The sequence below is a fragment of the Acomys russatus genome, chromosome 5 (assembly GCF_903995435.1).
Source record: "Acomys russatus chromosome 5, mAcoRus1.1, whole genome shotgun sequence".
Taxonomy (NCBI): domain Eukaryota; kingdom Metazoa; phylum Chordata; class Mammalia; order Rodentia; family Muridae; genus Acomys; species Acomys russatus.
The window spans coordinates 19,559,395-19,583,067 of record NC_067141.1 but is presented as its reverse complement, the minus strand read 5'-3'; the positions used below and the strand labels follow the sequence as shown (position 1 = coordinate 19,583,067).

The 23,673-nt window shown below is 49.7% G+C and overlaps 1 protein-coding gene across 15 annotated transcripts in view; it reads right to left on the bottom strand.

Moving 5' to 3' along the window:
* The window catches only part of Jakmip3 (Janus kinase and microtubule interacting protein 3), a 109,733-nt gene that overhangs the window by 14,764 nt on the left and 71,296 nt on the right, over positions 1-23,673 (bottom strand). For 4 of the 15 annotated variants that reach the window (XM_051145528.1, XM_051145527.1, XM_051145533.1 and 1 more), the window contains exons 4-12: positions 12,525-12,740; positions 11,074-11,193; positions 9,932-10,078; positions 9,173-9,304; positions 7,298-7,333; positions 6,568-6,627; positions 4,304-4,435; positions 2,888-3,016; positions 1,928-2,011 (exon numbers count right to left, since the gene is read on the bottom strand). In XM_051145528.1, coding sequence (XP_051001485.1) covers positions 1,928-2,011; positions 2,888-3,016; positions 4,304-4,435; positions 6,568-6,627; positions 7,298-7,333; positions 9,173-9,304; positions 9,932-10,078; positions 11,074-11,193; positions 12,525-12,740 — 1,056 coding nt within the window. The remainder of the gene's footprint in view (positions 1-1,927; positions 2,012-2,887; positions 3,017-4,303; positions 4,436-6,567; positions 6,628-7,297; positions 7,334-9,172; positions 9,305-9,931; positions 10,079-11,073; positions 11,194-12,524; positions 12,741-23,673) is intronic. The other 11 variants (XM_051145534.1, XM_051145531.1, XM_051145541.1 and 8 more) reach the window with 9 other exon arrangements.

Below are 23,673 nucleotides of genomic sequence, written 5' to 3'. Positions count from 1 at the left end.
AGGCACAAATTTTAGGCCTTGGGTTCTGTCAGAAGACACGTATGGGTGCATCTTGACACAGCCTCTGGGTCTGACTTGGGAGGAAATCCAATGTCCCCAACACATCCTTCTTCACCTGGACCCAATGTCCACCCTCCACCACCATTCTTAAGCTTGAAGCCATGTTGGGAAGATAGCAGGCTGCCTTAGACACTGGCCCTCATTGGGAAGTTCTTCCCCACAAAGCCCTGCAGAGGTGTGACCAGATCAGGTCTAGACTGTGAAGGACATGGTGATCTTTTTTGTTTTTTGTTTTTTGTTTTTTCTGTTTTTCGAGACAGGGTTTCTTTGTGTAGCCTTGGCTGTCCTGGACTCGCTTTATAGATCAGGCTGGCCTCAAACTCACAGCGATCCACCTGTTTCTGCCTCCCAAGTGCTGGGATGAAAGGCATGCATCACCACAGCCTGGTGATGATCTTTTTTTTTTTTTTTTTAAATATTGAAAATAGATTTTTTTTCATACACTTGAAACTCCTCCCAGATTCTCCCCACTTCCCCACACATTAAATCCACACCCTTTTTTTCTCTCTCTCACTAGAAAACAAACAGGTATCTAAAAAGAAATAATTACAAAAACAAACAAACCAAAATAGGACAATACAACCAAACAGGAAATTAAAAAAGAGAGCCAAGGAAAAAGTACATGAAACACATATTAACATAGAAACACACACATTTGCACACACAGAAATCCTATAAAAACACAAAACCAGAAACCAGAATATACCAGCAAAAGACCCGTAAGGTCTTTAAAAAAAAATACCATTGATTTTGTTTTGTGTTTGCCATCTATTGCTGGGCCTGGGACCTGCCCTTAAGAGTGATTTGAGGGCTGGAGGGATAGTTCAGTGGTTAAGAGCACTGCCTGCTCTTCCAAAGTACCCGGGTTCAATTCCCAGCACCCACATGGCAGCTCACAATTGTCTGTAACTCCAAGATCTGACACTCCCACATGAACGGACATAAATTAAAATTAAATAAAATATATATTTCTTAAAAAGAGTGATTTGAATGTCCAGTGAGAAAACCAATTTTCTTTACAAGTGGTTATCAATTGGAGATAGCTTCTGGATTAGGGATGGCGCTTGGAGCATGATGTTCTTATCCCTCTTCCCTGACCAGTTTCCTTCTTCTAACACAAACAACAGAACAGCAGCCACCTGGGACACGTCTGTGCTGACTAGACCAGGCATGGTGTGGTCCGAACACCATTGATGTATGGTGACCAGGGAACGGAGGCAAGTGGGTTCTGTGTGCCAAGAGACAAGTGGTTCTACAGCACCGAATCCTGGGGATACTGTCCATAGGGTGTCTTCCTGCATGTTCGTCTTGCATTTAATACATTGAGAGCCAGCTGGTATTGGGGCTGGACAAGGGCCACGGGAGCATGGCCACTGGGGACAGATCTCTCTATGGGACTGAAGCATCTGGAGGTGGTGTTCTGGTATGAGAGGGAATGATAAAAAAAAAAAAAAAATCTTGAGCCATTTGATTCCAGGGGGATGATGGGTCTAGGGCTAAGCCACAAGTAGCTTGAGGCTTCTCCCTCTGATGCCTATGGTGAGGGTATGTAGGAAGTCCTGGAGTTCTGGCCCTGGATCAGAACAGTGGTGGACAAGCCAAGGAGATGCCTTGTTCTGTGGGGAAGCAAATCCCTGCTTCACTCGCAGCATCCTAGGGCATTCCTTCTGGATATTAGAAACTGTGACATATGCTATATCTGCTCAGCTTTGCAGCATGCAGTGAACAGTTCCTATATAGGTGTGTGCTCATCCCCCTCCATCCTTCTTGAACTGGAAACTTGGAAACCACTGAGGGCCATGCCTATCCCAGGATCCCCTAGTACAGATATAAGATGTTAACTCCACAGGCAACCAGAGGAGCTCACCTGCCCCTGCTCAGCCAGTGCCTTTTCCAGGTCTTCCACCCGTGTCTGCGCTCTCTGTATTTCTGCTTGCATCTGCTCACGGGTCTGTAGGATAGGAGGAAGAATACATCAAATTTTCTCTAGGAGCCCAGACAGACAGGCGTACTCGGAGATGCAGGCTGCAGAGCACTCTGCCTCAGTGCAGCCCATTGAGAAGTATGGGTTTTCCCAAAACCCTTAGTTGTAGAATCGCCTCTTTCCCTGCACAGTGAAGAGGAAGAGTGTGGCCAACCAGAACCATGGCCTCACAGCTGCCTGCTTAGGAGAGCCCCACTTCCCCAGGAAGGGGCCTGTCTCCTTACTGCCCCAGCCATAGTTCCTAAGGCGGCTGCCCCTGGAACGCAGTGAGGAAGATCCTCTTCCCTGTGTCCCTCCCTGAGACTTGATGCTCTCATTGCCTTCAATAGCCAGCAGATAGCACCCCCCTCCCTGCCCCCGCTGCCATCCTGACACACATCCACTCCCAGCCCTGCTGGTCAGTGTTGCCTGGATGATGTTGACTGATAGGACATGCCCAGAGGAGCAGACAGGAGTTTTGCAGCTTCTGCTTACAAACCCAGACTCCCCCACTGTCCTTAACCCAACTCTGTGCCTCCAGAGGCTACAAAGGTGGTGACATCTTAGAGGATGCAGGCCCCGTGCACCCAGTTACAGCCTTTGGTAGAGACAAGGACTCCCACCCATATCTGTGCTTCCACCATCTGTGCCAGTCCCACTGCTAGCTCAATTTGACCCAGCCTCAGGTTCCATAACACTGGTTTTTTAATGGCTTCAGGGCTAACACCCAGGACCCAGTAACTATGGGATAAAGGAGTTTAGCTCAGAAGTCTAAGCAAGTGGGGTATCCCTGTAGGGCTTTGGGGACAAGTGGGGACAGGCTGCGTGGGAGTTGGAACGTCGCAGAGTAGAAGTCAGTTAGACCTTAACTTCTCGCTCTGCATCCAGCGTCCCTCCGACTTGTTCCTGCAGCAAGGCGTAGGCTCGCTGCAATGCCTGGTACTCCATGGTCAGCTGCCGGAACCTCAGCTCCGTCTCTTCCTTGGCCATACCCTAGAGAAACACAGGGCACCACGTAAGCACCACATGTGCAAAGAGAGATATAGCATTAACCTGGGCCCCACACAGCAGCACCCCGCAAACAGCCAGGCTCCACTCTTCCCAGTGAGATATAGTGAATAATCTAAGAAGCGAGTCAGGAAGACTTTGCAGCAGCCTGTGAGGAGGAATACTACTTGGGACCCACTTCTTCTTGGAAGGATGCTTTCTTGGGAGGTGACTTTTGACTCCTGAGGTGGGTGGCTGAACTAGCCATGATAAAACCAGGGTAAGCTTCATTGGTTGGTAGCCAGTGACCAAGGAACTCAGCTGGAACTCCTATTTGCCCTGACCTGGGGAGGGTCTTTATGATAGACTTTATGACAGGGTCCCCCACAGTTCTGCTGGCAGAAATGGGTCATGAGATGTACAATTGGGTTTTGTGAAAGGAGTGCAGTTCCAGACAGTGCAGCCCCCACAGACCTGTGCCAAGATTGTTTACCTCAGACTCACACTGGCAGAATCCCCCCTGAATATGTGCTTCTAGCTGCTGCCACAGCGGGTCTGATGTCACCAAGGAGTTTCAGAGTAGGCCATATCTAGGGGTAACTGATATTTCCACAAGGCTGATGGGAGTGGATATGCCATGATAGCTTTGGTTTCTAATAAGCAAGTCTAAAGTCTTTGGGCTGGACTTCCGGCATCCACCAGAGATGGCCATGCTTAGCCTTGCCACTGGACCTGGTCAAGACTGGGAACCACCACTTCTGGTCCATGGGGGCTAGCCAAGCTAGAGGAGTCCCCACAAAGACAGGTCTTGATTTTTATGCCTGGGAGCTGAGGTGGTTGCTGGACTTGACATGACCATTGTCTGGCGGGAAGGGCTAGCCAGACAGGACACTTGGCTGTTTTAACACGCTAAAAGGCTCCTCTCGATACACGGAGGCCCTGATGGGCCCTGGAATGGTGCTGGCTTCTTGCTTGGAGGTTCAGACCTTTCTTTTAAGAGACTTGGGGCTCCCCCCTCTACACCCCTCATAAGGGGTTCAAGCTGAATGGAGGGACGAAGCATGACCAGATAGTGGGGGCAAGAAGTAGCCCCCAGCAGCCCACATACCCAAGTAATATAAATGGTGTTTGTCACTGTGTCCATGGAAGGACTGCCAATGGTGGGCCAGAAGGACTCAAAGGGAGCAGGGTTAACGTGAGACCTCCACCCTATCCCTTGTCACACCTGACCCAGTACCTCACCAACCCCTAAGGACTAGCTAGTCAAAGGACTCTATGGGAGACCCAGGTTACCTCTTCCAGGTCATCCTCAGGGGTGCAAGGGGTCTGATCCGTCCTGTCAGTTTGATAAGAAATGGAAGAACCATCGGATTCCAAGGAAGCTTCTTCATCATAGCCAAAGAAGGTCTCCACGACAACCGGCTTCTGAGTCAAACGCAATGCATTAGTGCAAACCCAGGTGGGCATGGCGGACAGCCCTAGGCCTCCTTGGACCAGGTGTGGGGTCACAGCTGAGAAGCTGTCCCCCCTCTGACTGCACAGCCCCAGTGCAATCCACACCCTTCTCTTTCAGAACCTTGCTGCTGTCCTTCAAAAAGGGCTGGGGGCTGGTCTCCCACAGGCCAAGATAGAGGTCTGGGCCTTATTAGCCAGCTTAGCTATCCTGGAGGAAGGATGGTGGAGGGTAGATGGAGAAGCAGCCCATGGTCCCTGGGTAAGTGGTTCTTGGGCGTGACCTTCTTGCCTGCTGAACTCACACGGGGTGGACAGTGAGGCCCACTCTGCAGTGCATTCACTCCGCAAACACGCCCACTCTCTGCTGTAAGTTTACAAATATCTGCCCTTGACTAGAAACCAAGCAAAACTGGCCCCTCTACTCGCTAGATTGAGAAGCTCTTCCTTCACAATCCTAAGGTTCATCCATCCAGGTCTTAGGAGTACTACAAAGTCCAGAAGGCCCCCATCTTATTTCAGCCACACTTAGGACCCCCTCCTTCCCCAACTGATCCTGCACCAGTGATTGGCCATTGTAGCCTTGGGGCTCTCTGTTGGTCCCTCCTTCAGAACCTTGCAGGGAGTCTTGTACCTGGGACCTATGACCAGCAGGTGCCTCACAGACCACCTGTCCTAGCCCCTTTCCACATTTCCCTCCCCACATCTTCCTCCCACCTAGCAGTGCTCTGGGCTTTTATCCTGAGAGCTGACTGCTACCCTACACCTTTCCAGGTTAATGACCACCAAACACTTGCTTAGCGGAGTTCTGCCTTTTCAGGAGAACTTCCCTGTGCCCCAACCTTCCCCCACCCCTCCTAGGCAGGTTTTCCCCCATAACCCAGTCTTTCCCAGATTTCTCCATAGAAATGTGCAGAAAAGAGGCAAGCCAAAACCCCCACAAGCTTTAGGTGTTTTCATCTCAGCTCCCCCTGGCCTCTGACTGTGAACTTAAGCTGCACCAGTGGCCTGGTCTCCTGTCACATCATCCTGTCTCTGAAGACCCTCACTCTCACCCACTCCACCTCTGTCTTGGCTTTACCTCCTGCTGTCCCCCTCCTGTCCCCCCTGCTGGTGCTGCAAGAGCATCTGTGTGTGCGGAAGCCCCACCAGCTTTTTGTGTTTCGGCTTTTAATTCTGACCTTCTCCCACTTCTCACACACTGAGAACGGAATGGGGGTGTCTTGGTGGAACAGGTCCCAGGTCTGTCCAGTGCCCTGACTGTTGACCTCAGTTGGCTGTACACACCACTGGGCTACACACTGACCTCTGACCTTGGGGACTCACCCACATCAACTTGGGGAAACAGTTTTCACTGCCCATCTCCCCACCTGTGAGACCACCCCACCCCTCCCCAGTTAGAGCCCGAGTTTCTTTCTCCCATTTTGCCAAAATAATGAATATTTCTGACAATGAAGTTAACATGACCTTGGGGCTTGAGCTGTAAAAATTGTCAAGGCCTCTTTATAACCCACTGAGTCCATCAGCGCTGTCTGTGGATGGAGAGGGGGTTGGGGAGGCAGTGAGGGGTCGATACGATCAAAGTACATTGTATAAAATCCTCAACGAATGAATGAAAATTGAAAAAATAGATATCCAGGGCCACAAACAAAGCAAAAAACCTGGAACACACTTTGAAGGCCACTTGAATTTGATGCTCCCAACTACAATTCCACACCCCTCAGATAAACAAAGTCCTGACCTTGGCTGGCAAAATTTAAAATGATAATCAGAAGATTTGCTTGGAGTCCTACGTGGGTTATTTCAGAGTGACATTTTAAATAAAATTTTCTTTCCATGTGTGAAGGAAAAAATTCATTCTTTTTTATTTTTATTTTTATTTATTTATTTATTTATTTTGAGACAGGGTTTCTCTGTGTATCCTTAGCTTTTGTCCTGGACTCACTTTGTAGACCAGGCTGGCCTCGAACTCACAGCGATTAGCCTGCCTCTGCCTCCCGAGTGCTGGGATTAAAGGCGTGCGCCACCATGCCTGGCTAAATTCATTCCTCTTATATGGTTTTTAGAAGCTTGCATTTTATGCCCGAGCCCTCCCCTTCTTTTACCTTGGGTAGTTTTGCCATTTTCTTTCTTTGTTTCCGATATCTCAACAACTTATCACGTTCCTGCAAAAGCCAGTTGGAGAGATCTGTTTAAGTAGCTGAACAGCTGGCTGTCTGGCAAGCGCACAGGTTTAGGATTGCACATCGTGGGGGTCTTGGCCATGACATGGCTTGTTTAGGCAATCATGAACACTATCAACCCTTCGTCAGCCTGAGGCCAGCAGCCTCCATGTAGGTGAGCCCTGGGCTTGGGGAAAACTCGACATTCAAAGAGGATGGGTGGTCCAGGTCCCTTCTGCTCCATGGAAAGGGGTCCTTGTTTATGAAGAAGCAGTTCCTGAGACACTGCCTCCTTCATTATTGTGAAGTTACTCTGTGCCTTTGTGTCTTTGCTGTCCTGAAGGTGGGAAAGCTAAGCCAACACAGCCTGTTCATGTGAGTTGGGAGAAACTGGTTAGGGTGGCAAAGGTGGCCTCTTGGTTATGGCCTTTAGGAAAATCACTGGAGCTGGTGTTGTGTCACCTGGGGCAGCTGTTCCTGTATGACTCAAAAACTGGCTCCCAGGCACCACCACTGCATGCTTGGTCAGGGGGTACTGTGGTGAGTCGCACTCAAGGCTGATGCAGTGGCTTCTGTCTAGACTATAAGGGGGCATGGGCACAGAATGGGTCCGTGCAGCTACATGGGGTAAGGGGAACACATGGCAAGCAAGGCAGTGCCAGTCAGTACTTACCAACACACTCTTCACATAGCCTGCTGTCTCCAGGGTCTAGGAGAAGAAAACACCAATCACACAGTGGGCAGTGCAGACCTTGCTCTTCAGAGGCCAGACAGAATGGCCCCCAAAGTCCCTGAACGCTAACCTCAGAGTCACGTGGCTGGTAGAAACCTACAGGCCATGCACTCACTCCCCAGAGGGAGGTTTAGGCCCTAACGCTCCTTCCTCTTTTCTGGGAGCTCCTTGAACCTTCCAGAACACCAGGAGTCTTTGTTCACAGTGGTATCCTGTTACTCCCTCAGAGCAGGATGAAAGAGGCCATCAGGAACTGCCATGTCATGTACCTGAAATCAACCAGGATTTCAAACTTTTTCATGCTGGAGGTGTGGGGGCTGGCACAAGGACAGAGACATGGAAGCAATGACATGGCAGTCCCCCAAAAGGTGTTCACAACTCTGTCCCCAAACCTGTGAATGGTACCTGATTTCCAAATAGGGTCTTTGAAGGTACAATTAAGTAAAGATACTGTGATAAGACCAGACTAGATTAAGATGGACCCTAAGCCCAAATGACAAAGTTCCTTTAATAAACGGAAGAGGAGGGAGACATGATGGTACTGAGAGGAAAGACATGGCTACAGCTGGGAACACTGAAGTCCACAAGAGCTGCCCAGGGGAAGGAGTGGTCCCTGCCAGAACACATGGATGGAGTGCAGCCACCTGCTCTTTGTGTCTTTGGTCTCCAAACAGATTATATGGCACGTTCTTAAATTATCTGGCTATGGTGGCTTGTTATCAACATGGGCTGCTGGCCTTGGGCTCTGAGGTCCACGGTGTTAGGAGACGCAGGGGCAGAGAGCTGATTAGAGAAGGTCATTTTAAGTGTTACCGTGACGAGGGACAGCTGAGGAGATCCCACAAATGCACCCCTGATCTCTCTTACCTCCATTTCTGCCCTAGAGAACTGAGGTCAAGAGCGTAGCAGTGGAGAATAAAGAGTGTGTAATATGTTGGGTGTGTGGAGCAACAGAGGACCATGTGGGGGCTGTGGGTGGGGTGCAGGCAAAAGCAGAGGATGGGTTAGCAGGGATACTGCTTTAGAGGGACACGGGGTGTCAGGGGAGTACAGCTCCAGAGGGCACAGGGCTGCAGGGGAGCTGGCCGCAGGGGAACTGGCTGCAGAGGGCACAGGGCCACAGGGGAGCAGGCTGCAGAGGGCACAGGGCCACAGGGGAGCTGGCTGCAGAGGGCACAGGGCCACAGGGGAGCAGGCTGCAGAGGGCACAGGGCCTCAGAGGAGCAGGCTGCAGAGGGCACAGGGCCACAGAGGAGCTGGCTGCAGAGGGCACAGGGCCTCAGAGGAGCTGGCTGCAGAGGGCACAGGGCCGCAGAGGAGCTGGCTGCAGAGGGCACAGGGCCACAGAGGAGCTGGCTGCAGAGGGCACAGGGCCACAGGGGAGCTGGCTGCAGAGGGCACAGGGCCTCAGAGGAGCTGGCTGCAGAGGGCACAGGGCCGCAGAGGAGCTGGCTGCAGAGGGCACAGGGCCACAGGGGAGCAGGCTGCAGAGGGCACAGGGCCGCAGAGGAGCTGGCTGCAGAGGGCACAGGGCCGCAGAGGAGCTGGCTGCAGAGGGCACAGGGCCGCAGAGGAACTGGCTGCAGAGGGCACAGGGCCACAGAGGAACTGGCTGCAGAGGGCACAGGGCCACAGAGGAACTGGCTGCAGAGGGCACAGGGCCACAGAGGAACTGGCTGCAGAGGGCACAGGGCCGCAGAGGAGCTGGCTGCAGAGGGCACAGGGCCACAGAGGAACTGGCTGCAGAGGGCACAGGGCCGCAGAGAAGCTGGCTGCAGAGGGGGCACAGGGCCGCAGGGAGTGTAGCACACTCACCTTAGAAAGCTCGTCAATGAGGTTCTGCTGCTCCACAATCTGGAGCTTTAGGAAGTCAATCTCTCTTTCGTCTTGACTTTGGTCAAGGTCATTTAAGGAGCTGGGTCTCCGGATGATGCCTGCTCTCTGCCTCTGAAACACCAAGCATGGTGGGTACAGTAACTGACCTGGATAGTAAGAACTGGGGGCCTCCCTACCAGCCTGGGTGATGGTTCAGATTTCCTTGGTGTGGCAAGGACTGTTCTGCTTGGGCTTGGAGCAGCAGAGCACAGGGGAAACCAAGACCTATATCTTGGTCAGACACCAGGCCCCAGGTAGCTTCCCAGATAGCCCAGACAAACTATCTGAACTGTGTTTTTCCTTCAGCTCAGGATCTGAGGAGATGAGTTGTTGGCTGGAAAGGCTAGCAACATGACTCCCACCACATCCTCGTGTGTCACTCACTCTTAATCTAGTTTGCCTCATGGCCTCTGGGACTTTTAGGGCACGAAGGAACAAACAGACAGGATTAACCACTCTGCAGTCTGTCTCAGTGGCAGGGGCAAGAGTGCAGCTTGCCCTGGCACCTGGCTTGGTGCTCCACACCAGGCCTGAAAACCCTGTCCCTCTATATACAGGGCCTCTTGCTATCTTGTGCGTGGGATGTTCAGGGCTATAAGCTTGCTTGCCTGAACCTCTTATGTTAGAGGAGCCCAGTGGAGATGAGATCCTGCCTCGTTCTGCCCAGGCTGCTTTCCTGCAGACCTCACAGGTGCTTACCATTTCTATGTTCTCCTGAGTGACGAGTTTCAACTTGCTTTCTATGCGCCGCAGAGTGTGAGACAAGTCTTCATTTTTCCGAGAAAGGCGCTTGTTCTTATCCAGCAATGGCTTGTACTGACTTTCAGCTTCTCTCAGCCGCTTTAGCTGAAACGATATTCATTGCATAATGTGAGCTTTCAAATGCCATAGAACTGACAGGCCTTTATACAGAGACAACAAACTGACCAGTCAGAGCTCTGTGTCTGGGATATGCTGAGGACCCACAGTCTGCAGGTGCTCAAATCCCTTGTATAAAGTGACATGCTGTTTGCATGGAACCTATGCCATTCCTGGTATACTGTACATTATAATAGTCTGCTTAGAGAGTAAATATAGTTAGTTAATAGATGGTATGATTTAGGAAACAAAATGAGAGAGAGATTTATTGTGCAAGATGGATGCAATTTTCTTCTTGGTCTTTTCGAGATAAGGCTCTTCTGTGTAGCCTTGGCTGTCCTGGACTCGCTTTGAGGACCAGGCTGGCCTTGAACTCACAGTGATCTGTCTGCCTCTGCCTCTCTGAGTGCTGGGATTACAGGCATGCACCACTGCACCTGTACTGGATGCAATTTTCAAGAAATATTTTTGATCCATAGCTGAATTCATGGATACATACAAAATCTATAGGTGTGTAGCCTTTCAACACATAACCGTAGATGCAGAGTATGTAGGTTAGGGATCTATGAATACAGAATCTGTAGGTGTGAGGCCTATGGATTCAGAACCTGTAAGTGCTGAACTTATAGGTCCGGCCTGCAAAATGTGAAATTTGGCTCAAGCTGCAGGTGGAGTTTTCAGGCAGGTAACTGCTGTCTGCCCACTTAGGGACACTTAGGTGAGCCAGAGGTATCTCAGGGGATGCATCTCAGTGCATCTGAAGATGGACAGAAAGGGGAAGTCCAGCAGGGTAGGGCAGATGCCCTACTTACCAGTAAGTAGGGGTGTGATATGGCCCAACACCTGCTTTTGTTAATAAAGTTTTATTGTATCATGACCAAGACGCCTTGAGGAAAGGCTATCCCTTCACACCATCACTCCTCATGTTCAGGCTGCAGTTCTAACTTATGGAATACAAAGCCCCATCACCACCAGTCACTCACCAGCTCATTCCTTTCTTCAGAGAGCAAGGCATTGCGGTCTTCCAGTTTACGGATGATGGCACTTAACTCAGCGATTTTAAGTTGGAAGCGCCTGGCATCCTTTTCATCCAACTGCTGTTCCTAAAACAAAGATCAACTGCAAATAACTGTTCCTAGACGCAAGTCTTCGCAAACCCCAACCCAACTGGAGAGTAACACACTTCTGCACTGTGACTGCCTTTGCTTCCCAATGGCTGCTGGCGGGGCCCTCCTGGCAGAGGCTCCTTGGCTTGGAGCTCATGCACTGCGCACAGCAAGATGGGAAAGCAAAGGTGTCTGCAATATGCAAATGTGGCGGGTGAGGTTGGTCGTGCAAGTGTGGGAGCCCGGCGTGCAGGTGAGGACCAGCTGCATGCTTCCTCTTGGCCGCTGCCCAGCTGTACATTCCAGACAGGCCTGCTCTGCCAAGCGGCAAGCCACTGTCAAAGGATGAGCACAGGAAAAGACATCCCTTAAGAGACTTTCTAAAGTTGCTTTCCCAAGAAATGTGCTCCCTCAAATTGAGTTTCTAGAACTCAGTTTTGGAACCATGGGAATGTTAAAAAAAAATTTTTTTTTAAAGATAATGCACATTTGGCATCTGGAGTTTAATGCACTGGTCTGTCAAGAACCAGGGCAGGCAGGGAGGGTTGGGTCTAACTCAGTTAAGCCGTTTGTAATATGCTTATAAATGATATTCTCCAAAGTCAATGGCCCAAGGCTGGATCAGCTCAAACTTTTGCCCCTGAATCAAAGAAAAAGATGTCCAGGAAGGGACTGGACGTGGCTCAAATTCCTCATTCAACAGGTGCAGGAGAGGCTGGAGGCCAAAGACGTAGGGCGATACACCGAGGGCCTCCCAGGCTACTGCGGACCACCACAGAGAATCTGAATCAGAAGTGGTAAGGAGACCATGAATGCGCTCGTGGCTGCATGGTTGCTGGCTGCCCCACAAGCTCAGTGGCAGCCTGGGAAGGAGCAGAAAGTGTCGCGGTCATATGAAAAGCAGGTGGGCAGTGACTGGCGATGCTAGCAACAACCGCAAGAGGGGCCAAGCCAGAGACATGGGTGAGGGAGAGCTGGAGCCCGGGCACAGTAGGATGGAAGGGAAGGGAAGCAACTCATGCTTGGAGTGGGTGACCTTCCCACCAACCAAGGGCAGGGTGTGACTGGCGAGTGACCGTTAGCAACCTGGGCCCCAGGAGCCAACAAGATCAGTACTTCTGCTGGGCTGATGATGATGGAAGGAGATGGCCCTCCTGGCCAGAGCCAGGTAAGTAGGGCCTGGCTGTACAGCATCTGGGGCAGGAGGGGCTGGCTGCATACAGGATCTGGACTCCCCCCATGAAGCTGCCACACTGGGTCATACAACTACATGGCACTGTATTTCTGCCACTCGGGGCTGGCTGAGACGAGACCTGGGGGGTGCTTACAGGGCTTCCTGAGTGGTCTGAGGCGTCTCCTGCACCGCTTGCATAAGGAAGTTCCCGTCTGGGGCTGCCTGGGTGCCGCTCAGCCTCTTTGGCCTGGGAAAGCTGCTCATCTAGAGCCTCTTTCTGAAGCTGCAGTCTCTGGGCATGCCCGGCTTGAACCCCTAACTCTCTTTCCAGCACGAAGACTGCTCTGTCTTTAAATCTTATCTCCTCCATCTACAAGGAGAACAGAACACAATCACACGCACAGGCAGGGTACAGATCCGCAGTTACCATAGAAACGGGCAGAGTAGCATTAGGAGAAAATGTCCCTGTGATGGGTAGCCCCACCAGCAAGCATCTTGGGTTCTGGGACCAGAAGCAAAAGCAGACATTCTGGATGAGAGCTGGGTACCCATGATGCACAAAACCCAGTCCAGGGCCATTCAAATCCAACTGGTTCACCCTGGGCTGGTCCTAGTGAGGAGTCCCTTCTAGAGGCCTCAGGTAATATGTGTTCTTGCACTGCCAGCCAGGGTGGCCCAGCAAAAAAGCCCCATCCCTTGCTACACATGTCTGTGACATTGGGCATCACTGGGCAGGCTTGAAAGACCTGATGTTTTTGCTTCCTACAGTACAATGGGCAAAGCAGAGATTCACCCTGACATATCCACACCTGCCACTAAAGGTATGGTGACAAGAGCCTTCTTTAGAACAGGTAGAAAGGAGGTAGACTTGGCTCTAAAGTACAGCCAAGAGCCGAACACACCACAGCCATGCATTTCCAGGCCACATGTACTTCCTGTGAATTTTGCTGCAGGCTAACGGCTTTCAGGGTAGGGTAGGGGTAGCTGGACAAGCTGACTCCAGAAGGCAACACCCACCATATCTAGCCCACCATAACCCCTGGATGCTGCTGGGCTACTGGTGGCCCTCCCACCTTCCCCCAAGGGGCAGTGTGTTTTGTGTTTAGCCTAATTATGGCAGCAAGAAGCCCTTTTGGACACTGATGCTCCCTGCATCCTGGGTCTCTTACTGGGACTGCCCAAGCAGGTATGTGCTCTACCTGAGGCGAACCTAGGTGATGAGGGACCTGGGTGCTGTAAGTATCATAACCAGCACTAGGTTTGTAACAGGACATCATGGAGGGGAATGCCTCAGTGCAAAGCAGATTTCCCAGGACTGCTTCTTTGCTTGCTGTTTAAAGTTTAAAAATACAAATACTTCAGTTATTTGCTGAAGTTAGCTGGAAACACAGACGGATATCTAATTAATCCAGACCACGAATTCCAGGCAAGCCATGGGCAGAACAAGGTGAAAGAACCCCTCCCTGGCTCGATTCCTGTTCAGTGGTAATCAAGAGGGCAGGCTACCTTCCTTTGCTTGCCATCTCCACACCTGGCGAGCACCACCCCTGTGAGTCTGAGCTGAGGGGTTTCCAGTGTGTGCTTCCTGCCACTAAACCCAAAGGAATAGGCCATCTATGCTACTCTCTCTCCTAGACATCTGTGGCAGCTTCCAGACACCACACGCCACCACGTGTCCTCTCCAGTACCCACCCTGTTCTACACTAGAACCAGCAGATACAAATGAAGCCATGTGCCCCTGCTCCTGTGGTGGGAATACCCTTTCCAGACTGAAATTCAGAACCATGCTGGAGGCCACTGGCAACCAGAAGGATTCCTCCTGCTTTTTGCCACCCCCTTTAATACTCAGTTATAGACAATGTCTAGAAAGCACAGAGAGGTTCCTGGGAACTGTGTGCGAGTCTCCAGGAAGAGGTGTTCAGGAGGATGTTTGTCCACAACTTATGATGTCTCATACCCTGACTCCAAGAGCATGTGCAATACAGTGTTGCCCCACAGGAGGCCTTAGGAGCTCTATATTGGAGCTTCTTGGAGCCTTGTCAATGGGCAGATCCTCACCCTTGGACCCAGAGGTAGAGCTTCTTGGGGCACCTCCCCTGATCCCCTGCTGGCTGACACATCTGACACTTGACATGATCCATCTCAGTCCTCCAGTACAGAGAACCATTCCTCCATTTATACCCCAAAATTGTCACCAGGCGTGTCCTCTACTCGGGGCACACTTCCCTCCATGGTGGATCCCTTACAACTGTGGCTGCTTCCATTTGAGCTAACCATGACTTGGTTCCCAGGACAGGCACCTGCCACCCTACCTCAAATATTCTTAGTTCTGCACAGGCTCTAAACTAGGCAGTGCTTCTCCCTGGTGACAGGGGCCGCTCACACCACCTGTCTTCTTCCAGTGGATCTCCAGGTTCTACATAGGACCCCAAACAGATAAACATGCCTTCGGCACCAGTGATTGCTGCTGTTCATCGGGGAGGATGGGAAATGAGGAAGGACACCGTACTTTGTAGTGGAGGCTCATTTTCCTAAAAGCTGGTCCGGGAAGAGCTTAGTCAGGTGGTTAAGAGTAGGCAAGAGTCCTTGAAGGTTGAGATTGAGAAAAGAGACAAGAAGAGAGATGAGAAGAGAGAAGGAAGAAGATGCTGACCAGATGGAGAGCCTGGTGCTGGCCCTGGTACAGCCTAGACACCAGAGGCTATGAGGGGACTAGCTGGGTCGGGACTGAGGATGCCAGAATGACAGCTGCCCTCGCTTCAAGTCATCCTCAGAGGCAGTCTGAGAGTTAGTATGGAGAGGGTAAATAAGATATTCTAGGCTTTGCACACGAGCCCCACCCTCAATGTTTCAGAGACACAGGAAGGTTTGTGGCATGGCTAAGAATTGGTTACTGAGAACTTGAGCTGTGGAAAGGATGCTTGGGGTACCCACAACCTTGTGGCAATCTGCCAGTACAATGACAGTGTTGGATCCCACCGGAATCTTCTAGAAAAGCCCTTTGACATGTTAGCTCCAGACACGGAGGGGGAAATTAGCACTATACTTAGCCTTGTGCTGTCAGCAACTCAGTGGACTAAACAAGCACACAGTGCAAGGGTGGGGTGCTGGAGACAGGGAAGCATGTGGGAGCTTTGGCCTAGCCTTTCTCTAGGGTCTCCTTCCCTGGACACAGCTAACCTTGGTGAACGGGGTGGGCATTAGGCTAGAAGCTAAAAAGGCTGCTGCAGAGTCCACACTACACACTATAACCCAGAACTTCAGCGCGATGAGGGTGAAACAGACCCATTCTAAAACCCAACCAGGTCCAGAAGGAAACTAACTCATTCTGCAGAACCATAAGAACAGAGTGTCGGGAATGTACCAAAATGACAGCAGTTGTTGGGAAGCACGGAAAAGCAACAACCATGAAGATTAAAGCAAGTGTAAAAGCGGGCTTGGAGATGAATGAGCTATAGGAGTTAGCAGGACAGCACCTGAAAAATAATTATGATCAATATACTGAAATGAATCGATAGGGTTAGCACCTGGAAACGTTTTCCTTGCCAGGTGTGAGGGCACACGTCGGTAATCCTAGCTGTTGGAAAGCAGAAGAACAACTAGAAACTCAAGGTCTTCCTCAGCTGCATAACAAGATTACCTGAGGCTGGGGCAATATGAGGCCCTGTCTCGAAGTAAAACAATGCTAGAGAGATGCATTGTGGGTAAGGGGATTTGTTGTATATGCACGAGAACCCGAATTTTGACGTAAAAGGTTGACTGCATCTGTGTATACCTGTAACCCCAGTGTTGTGTGGAGAACAGAGGCAGAAAGACTGCTGGGGCTTCCTGGACTTCAGCCTGTCTCCAGGTTCACTTCATTTCTCAAGGAAATAAGCAGAATGTAATACAACCAGGTACCTGACATCTGTCCTCCTGTTGCCTTCACATGCATTCAGGAGCACATGTACCCATGCACACATGTGTTCATGCAGCACATGCAAGACAACCAGCAAATACACATACGCACACAAATAAAAATTTAAATTAAAAAAAATAAAATATTTTCTCTTAGACATAGAAAATGGTTAAAATGCAATTCAACATCTAAATTGGGAATTTCATTAGCACACTGGACACAGTAGAATCGCAAACCCAGGATAAAAAGTCATAGAAAATACCCATGAAATAAATAGAAAAAACAAATACAAAAACAGTCACTTAAGAAGGAGGAGGGTGGAGGCTGGAGAGATGCCTCAACGGTAAAGAGCATCAGCTGCTCTTCCAGCACACGCATGGCAGGTCACAATTGTGTGTAACTCCAATTCCAGGGCTTCTGACACCCTTGAACAGACATAAATGCAGGAAAAACACCAAAGCACATAAAACAAAAATAATAAATTATTGAAAAGAAGGAGCAGGGTGTAGTTACAATGTTTAATACACACTTGAGTGCACAGAGAGAAAACGGGAAGAAATAGTTGCCTACGTAACGGTCAAGAATTTCTTAAACCCACTAAAAGACTCTTATAGTGGAGTGAGGAGATGGAGGGGAGAGAGAAGGAGGGAACAGAAGGCATAGAAGTGTGGGGGAGAAGGAGAACTCAAGCAGTTATAGATTCCTCAGACACTAAAAAAATAATCAGAGAACACTCAGAGCAGTTTTAATATCCATACACTTAAAGCTTTATATGAATTGAACACGTTCCTTGAGGAACACGGGTTTACAAAACTTGACACAAGAAGTAGGGAATATGAAAATATTTCTATTTATTAAATACATTTCATTCATAATTTGAAAAGATTCCACAAAGAAATTCCAGTCCCAATGATCTTCACTAGTGAATTTGTCCAAGCACTGGAAGAAGAAATAAACTACTAGTAATAATGAAAGAAGCTCAAGGTAGGGGTGGTGGTGCACACCTGTAGTTGCAGCACCTGGGAGTCTGTGTACTCATACAGAGGTGAGTTCAAGGCCAGCCTGGACTACAGAGTATAAGATTCTGCCCACTCCTTCACAATTTCATATGGAGAATAGAAAAAAATGAGTTATTTATAAAAAATCATCTGATAAAGCCAGCCAAATGTAGAAAGCACAGCTTGGCAAGAATCCTGTAATAAAATGGGGGCGGGGCGAGGGGGAGAGGGAATCCTCAATGCTGTAATGAAAATCAAAACAAAACAAAACAAAACAACAACAAGCAAACTGACCATCAACACCAATGTATCACGGCCAAGTAAGATTTATCCCAAGCTTGTCATGTTAAGTTTGCATTTACAAAGCCATGGATGTAACTCCTGTCCTCAGTGAGATAGAGAGACAGCCCACACCATCAGCTGAGTTCATGCGGAGTAAACGCTTGACGAGATTCCAAAGCCACTCCTGGGAAGAGTCTCCAGGAAAGTATCAGGGAGCCCCTGATGGAGGGGATTGCTAACCACCCCGCGCTGACAGCATCTTCAGTTATAAAGACCGTGCTGGTGCCTTTACCTGAGCCGGGAAAGAGGAAGGATCCAGGAATAATCTGCAAAATTATACTTGTGATCTGAACCAGTACACTAAGACAAGACTAGAAACCAAACGTGTAAGAGTGAAAAGGGAGGACCTAGCTGTCTTTCTCCATGGTGGTACGATTACATGAATAAAAATCATGTTTTTTTTTTTTTAAAACCCTTGCACAGGCAGGCAAATGTTCTTGTCATAGAAATATAACCTTGACTCTCTTTCACTGTTTATTTTGAGACAAGTTCTCACTAACGTTTCCAGGCAGGACTTGAACTCACAACCCTCCTGAGTAGCTGGGATTATATGCCTCTGCCACCCTGCCAGGCCACCGCAAATCCAAAGCCAATCTACACATAGGCTATCAGAATTACCAAGAGAAGGCTGAAAGGTTGCAGGTGGAAAAATCAGTTTAAAAAGCAATTATGTACCTATGTATCAGCAGCAAAAGATAGAAAAGACATTCTGAAAGGTCGAAAAGGCAGCACCGAGTCAAATAGCATCAAATATGAAAGACAGACAAGCCAGCAAAAGGACGCAAGACTTAGAGAGAGCTACATGAAGCACTGCTGAAAGACCAAGAAACCCTGCAGGACGGTAGCTTTTCCTAAAAGCAAGGAGAAGTGTTTCTCTGAGGAAACTGATACACTGATCTGAATGGCCCAGGGAAAATTAAGATAATAGCATAGGAGAGAAAGAGCAAAGCTGGAGAGGTTACACTTGGCGAGACTCTGAGGCTTACTTCATGGTGACAGGATTAAGATGAGGAGTGCCATAAGAAGACCAACAGAGCCAACTAACCCAGGGAACATGCTGGTGTGGTTTCCAGGAAGTCGAGACAAGCACGAGCGGGAAGGGTGCCTCTGGGAAGTGTTGTAGGAACTCGCACTCAGCTCACTGATGGTTACACTCAGACACAAGCTGCAGTCACTGTACTGTCCTCTGGATTTGTGCCTTTCTTGCATAGCTGTTATCCCTCAGTCCAAACAAAATGGATTGGCAAACAAGTATGTGTGCGCAGCCTTCAGCTCCAGCTAGGCCTGGATATGGTCTATCTATGCATTGAAGTTTTTCATGCTCGTGGTTTGCCTAAGCACGCTGCAAACAAAGCATCTCCAGTGGACATCTGTGTCCATGGCCTTGCCCATGGGATGGTGCCTTGTCCTCCATATGATTCCCAGAAGTTGGACAAATAGGATGTGAGTTTGGCAGCTGGGCTGTGGTGGCTTAAATTCGAATTCACGGGTCTTTGGCAAGACCTGAGGCACTGCCAGAGAGCACCCAGGGACTTGGGAAAGCTACCGTCACATTTGGTGGCATTGTTTTCAAAGGGAACTAGTGACTCTGTCTGCTCCATTGGAGAAGAGGGCTTCCATGCCTCCCTGACCACCTCCCTGAGACACGTGTCCTTGGTGAAACAAAATCATGGAAATTCAAGGCCAAGCCCAGCCCTCCACCAGGCGCTCTGGGGATTGGTCTGACTTTTATAGCTTTCTTTATAGGATTTTCATTAGTGATGTATATTAGCACATCACATTAGCTAACTGCGCTGAGGGCTGGCAGAAGAAGCTAAAGCTATAAGCCACAGACTTTTTATGAGGGAGAGGAAATTGCCTTTTGTCTGTAATTCCTCTCTTTTATAGAGGTTTTTAATAATAACAGCCCAAGGTTGTGTTTTAGAAAATGTACTCTGCATGCACACAGCAGAGCCCTCCCAGGCTCAATGGCAACTTGCACAAATGCTCCGGCGCTCAGCACAGGCCTGCCCTTGGAAGTATCGTGGGCTGGGGACCCTGAGGAAGGCAGGATTGTGTGGTGGTCATCGTCCCTATCTGAGATTGCAGTGAACGGGTGCAGAAAGTTCCAGAGCCTTTGAGCAGGAGACTCCCTACTTTTTCCATTTCACTATGAAATTGCTAAAAATTTGTACTAGAAAGCCACCTGGGACCCGCCTACCCAAGAGCACTGAGTAGGGTGTGCACACGTGAAACCATGAGAGGTGAACAGGATCCACCTATTACCAGAGACTTGAACTCCCATGCAGGGCAGGAGTGGACATACAGACATAACTCCTCACTCCCAACACTGTGTGGGAGAGATGTGTCTAAGCCCTCACTGTCCCAAGCCCTGCCTGCCTACCCCGGACAGATGTGTCTTGGATGTGTTTCTGGTGGCATCTCGGCCATGCTTCCTTGTCTGACTTCTCTTGGTCAGGAGAGAAGCCTTTCTCTGAGGCTCCTGGGTTCTATCAGGCTACATCCTAGCCCATCATTTAGGGCCCTGGAGATAGCACCCTGCCGGTTCTGATAGCAGATGTGGCTCTGCCTGGCTCCAGATTAGAGTCTGAGTATCAGATGGGCACTTCCTAAAGGCACTACGTTGAACAGACTTGAATCACAGTCCGACAATGCCACTGGCCAGGTCAGAGTGACAGCACTTCAAATTACAGTGCCTGTTTTGGGGGGCTGTGAGATGAACCCAGAGTCTTCTCAGTTCCCTTCTCTAAGCCCAGCTATCCCAGAACATCTGGGCATGGGATCTTGGTCCACTGGGTTGTGTCCCCAGGGTTTGGAGGTCATCAGGATTCCCAGGCCTGTGCCCCACAGCAGCCCCAGTTGTAGCCATGTCCTCTGACTGATGTGCCATTTCTCTGTGGGGCCACAGCTACTGTTCAAAATCTCTAGCTTAGATGACGCATGAAGGGATGGCATCCATCTGTGCAGAGCTCCCAAGGCCCATTGGTCCCTTTAATAGCGTCACTGCTGGTACTTGGCTTTTGTTCATACCACACTGGTCTAAGGCTGCATGCTAACCATTATGCTGGATAAAGAAATGACAGAGTCTCTGCCAAATGGTGCAAGGAGCCTAAGACTGTTAAGTGTTTCCAAATGTAGCTGCAGCCAAGCTTTCTCCAAGGGAAGACTCTGAGAGTCCCAAGCTTATCTTGCCATGTGGGGCTCCTTGATCTCCCCCTACATGAGTGAGCTGAGCTGGTCTGCTGCCTTGGGACTTAGGGATAAGCTTTTTCTGGCCTGCTGGGCCCAGGGAGACCATTGCCCTATCTCTAGGTCAAAGGTCCAGCCAACCTCTGTACTCTCAGACAGACTGGGACTGGGACTCAAGGACTCGGCCACTTCTCTCATCCAGAACCACACTCAGCCCTGTCTCCGGCCTCTGGGGTTAGGCTGCCTATGGGTGACCTCACCTCCCCCTCCTTCTTGCTCTGCCCTGTATCAGCTTCTGCTCCAGATAGCTTCTAGCTCTGGTATCCTCAGAAATGCCTGAGGCTCTTTGTCCATGCAAAGATCTTGCCCTCTCTCCCCAAGCTATAGCAAGCACCTGGGCCTTTGCCCTGCTGGTGTGACCTTCAAAGTACACCACTACTTGTTTAGAAGCCTGACATCCACCTCAGACATATCTGCACTGTGGAGTCTGGAGAGTCAGCCCAAATTCACAATTGAGTTTCAGGCACAGTGTTCTCTTACAAGCTAGGGGCCGAATGAGACAATATAGGCAGTCCTGAGGCCTCCATCAATAAGGAGGCCTTCCCTGGACAGTGGCACAAAAAGAGATGGTCCTGCACCAGGAGCCTTGAGCCTGGCTTCTGGATTCATTAAGTAACAGTGGCTTGACCCAGGGTGACACTGACTTGCTCTGCCATCTCCTGCCTCCTGGGCACAGGGTCTTGTCTGTTTGAGTTTTTCATTATGTCATCAAATTGCACAACACAATTTATCCAAGGCTGGTCCCTGGACGCAGTGGCTGAGGGTGGACTCCAGAGTAGGGAAGAGGTGAGCTGCAACCTCCAATGGCTATTAGGCAGCAGCTGAGGTCAAAGGCCAGAAGAAAGCCCCTATCCCAGCATGAGCGTATGAACAAGTGTTCAATAGTGACACCTGGTGGGAATGGTGAGTAATGCAGCAGATGGGATTGGATGAGAAACCGAGCTCTTGAACTTTTGGGGTGTGTATGTCTTCAGGCATGGAAATGACAGGTAAAGGATAGTCTCCATACTGACTGTGGACGCTATAGGAAAACCCTGAGAGATTTTGACGAAGGCAAAATCACTTCCTAACTGTCTTTTCAGTAGAATGCCTGGCCTTTGGGGACTGTGAGGTCTCTTAAAGAGGTGCACCTTGTGCGTGTCTTGGATATGCCATGGCTCTGCGGAGAGAGTGACTGTCATGAAGAACGCTGCTGCCATGCCCTGTGTGCGCACATCTGAGCGCCGTCTCTATGCTTGTGTAGGCTCTTACTTGTTTTCTCTTCGGTTTAGTGTGTTCTGGGGATAAAACCAAAGCCCAAGGCCTCAAGCAAGGCCCTACCACCTTGCTACATCTTCAGACTTAGTGCATATATTTGTGTATTTATTAGGATGCTTTACAGACAAAGTCATGTCACTTAACAGTGAAAGGCTTAAGTCTTCCTTTCCTCCCTGATGCCTTTAGTTTTTCTTTCTCCAACTAAGGCGACTGGTATTCTTCTTCGGAAAGAAAAGAAAAGGAAAATGTAATTTTTGAAAGTTCACTTTAGATTCCCAGATATGAGACCCCTTACACATTACACACATGCACGCGCACGCGCACACACACGCGCCGTGTGTTTCCCCAGATAGGGTGGATAGGAAAGCTAAGAGAATTGCTCAACAGGAAAGACAGGAATAGAAAGAGGCTCTGCAGTGTCACAGACAATGAAGGAGCTGAACATGTGAAAATAGAATATTCTCAGGGAAGAATTGCTGTTACACCCAAGACTGGAGGAGAGGGAGCCAAAGGGTTGGCTTCAGAGAGCAAGTACCTTTGACACTTAGAATGACTGAAATAAACAGGGAAGTTGAGGACAATTGCTAGAAAATAGAACAGAAAGCTAAGATTGGGAGAAAAATTAATAAATTCAGTGGGAACTCAAAGGACCAACTTCTGATGAGCAGATACGGGAGGGAAGATGAGATACAAGAAGGGGATTTAGACACTCACGGTAGGTCTCCCCAGCTGGAGGACAGTTAGCGGGAGCTCCTGCCGACCTGGTGTGGATGAGCAAGGACCTGTGTCATCCATTCAGCACAGTGACATTTCAGAGGTGTCCTGAGCTCAAGGAGAAGGTAGGGCTAGTGGGGAACAGGGCAGAGGACAGGGCATGGTATTTGAGCAATGCAGAAGAAAGGCCCAGAATTATCAGGCTGTGCACTGTTTAGCCATGTGATGGGGCAAGTTGCAGCACTTTAAGGAGATATCTCAAAGGCGAAGGGTTAAGATTCTGTTTTTGACACATAGAGAGGTTTACCATACTACTGGAGATGTAGACTGCATTAGTGACATAGACACTTAGAAAACTAAGCAAAGGGGAAAAAATAACTCAAAGGAGTACACACAAGTGTCTGAGCTACAAGATACAACTGGGATGGACCCTGAGTGACTGTGTGGACCACAGGTGTGTAACTCTGAGCAACAGGGATGGAACTGCTCATCCTTGCTTTACCCAAGATAGAGCTGCACACTGGATGCTCTCTCTCCCCCTGGATCTTCACTCTACCCTCCTGTCAGGCTCTGTAACCCAAAAGATGGAGCGCTGTGGATGTGGTTCAGTAGTATTGCTTGCCTAGCATGTGTGAGGCCTTAGCCTCAATCCCTACCCTGGAGGGGGGATCTGGTCCCTACGATTGCCCTACCTGTCCCCTCATGTTGGCCTCTGGTCTATGCATCAGTGAGAAGTGAGCAGTTTGGGCCCATGCTCCCTGCTCCCTGTTGGGTTTGGAATTGACAGTAACTGTTTGGGTCCTGCCCCTCACGCTCTCCTGTGCTGCAGTGTTGCCCTTCCCTCT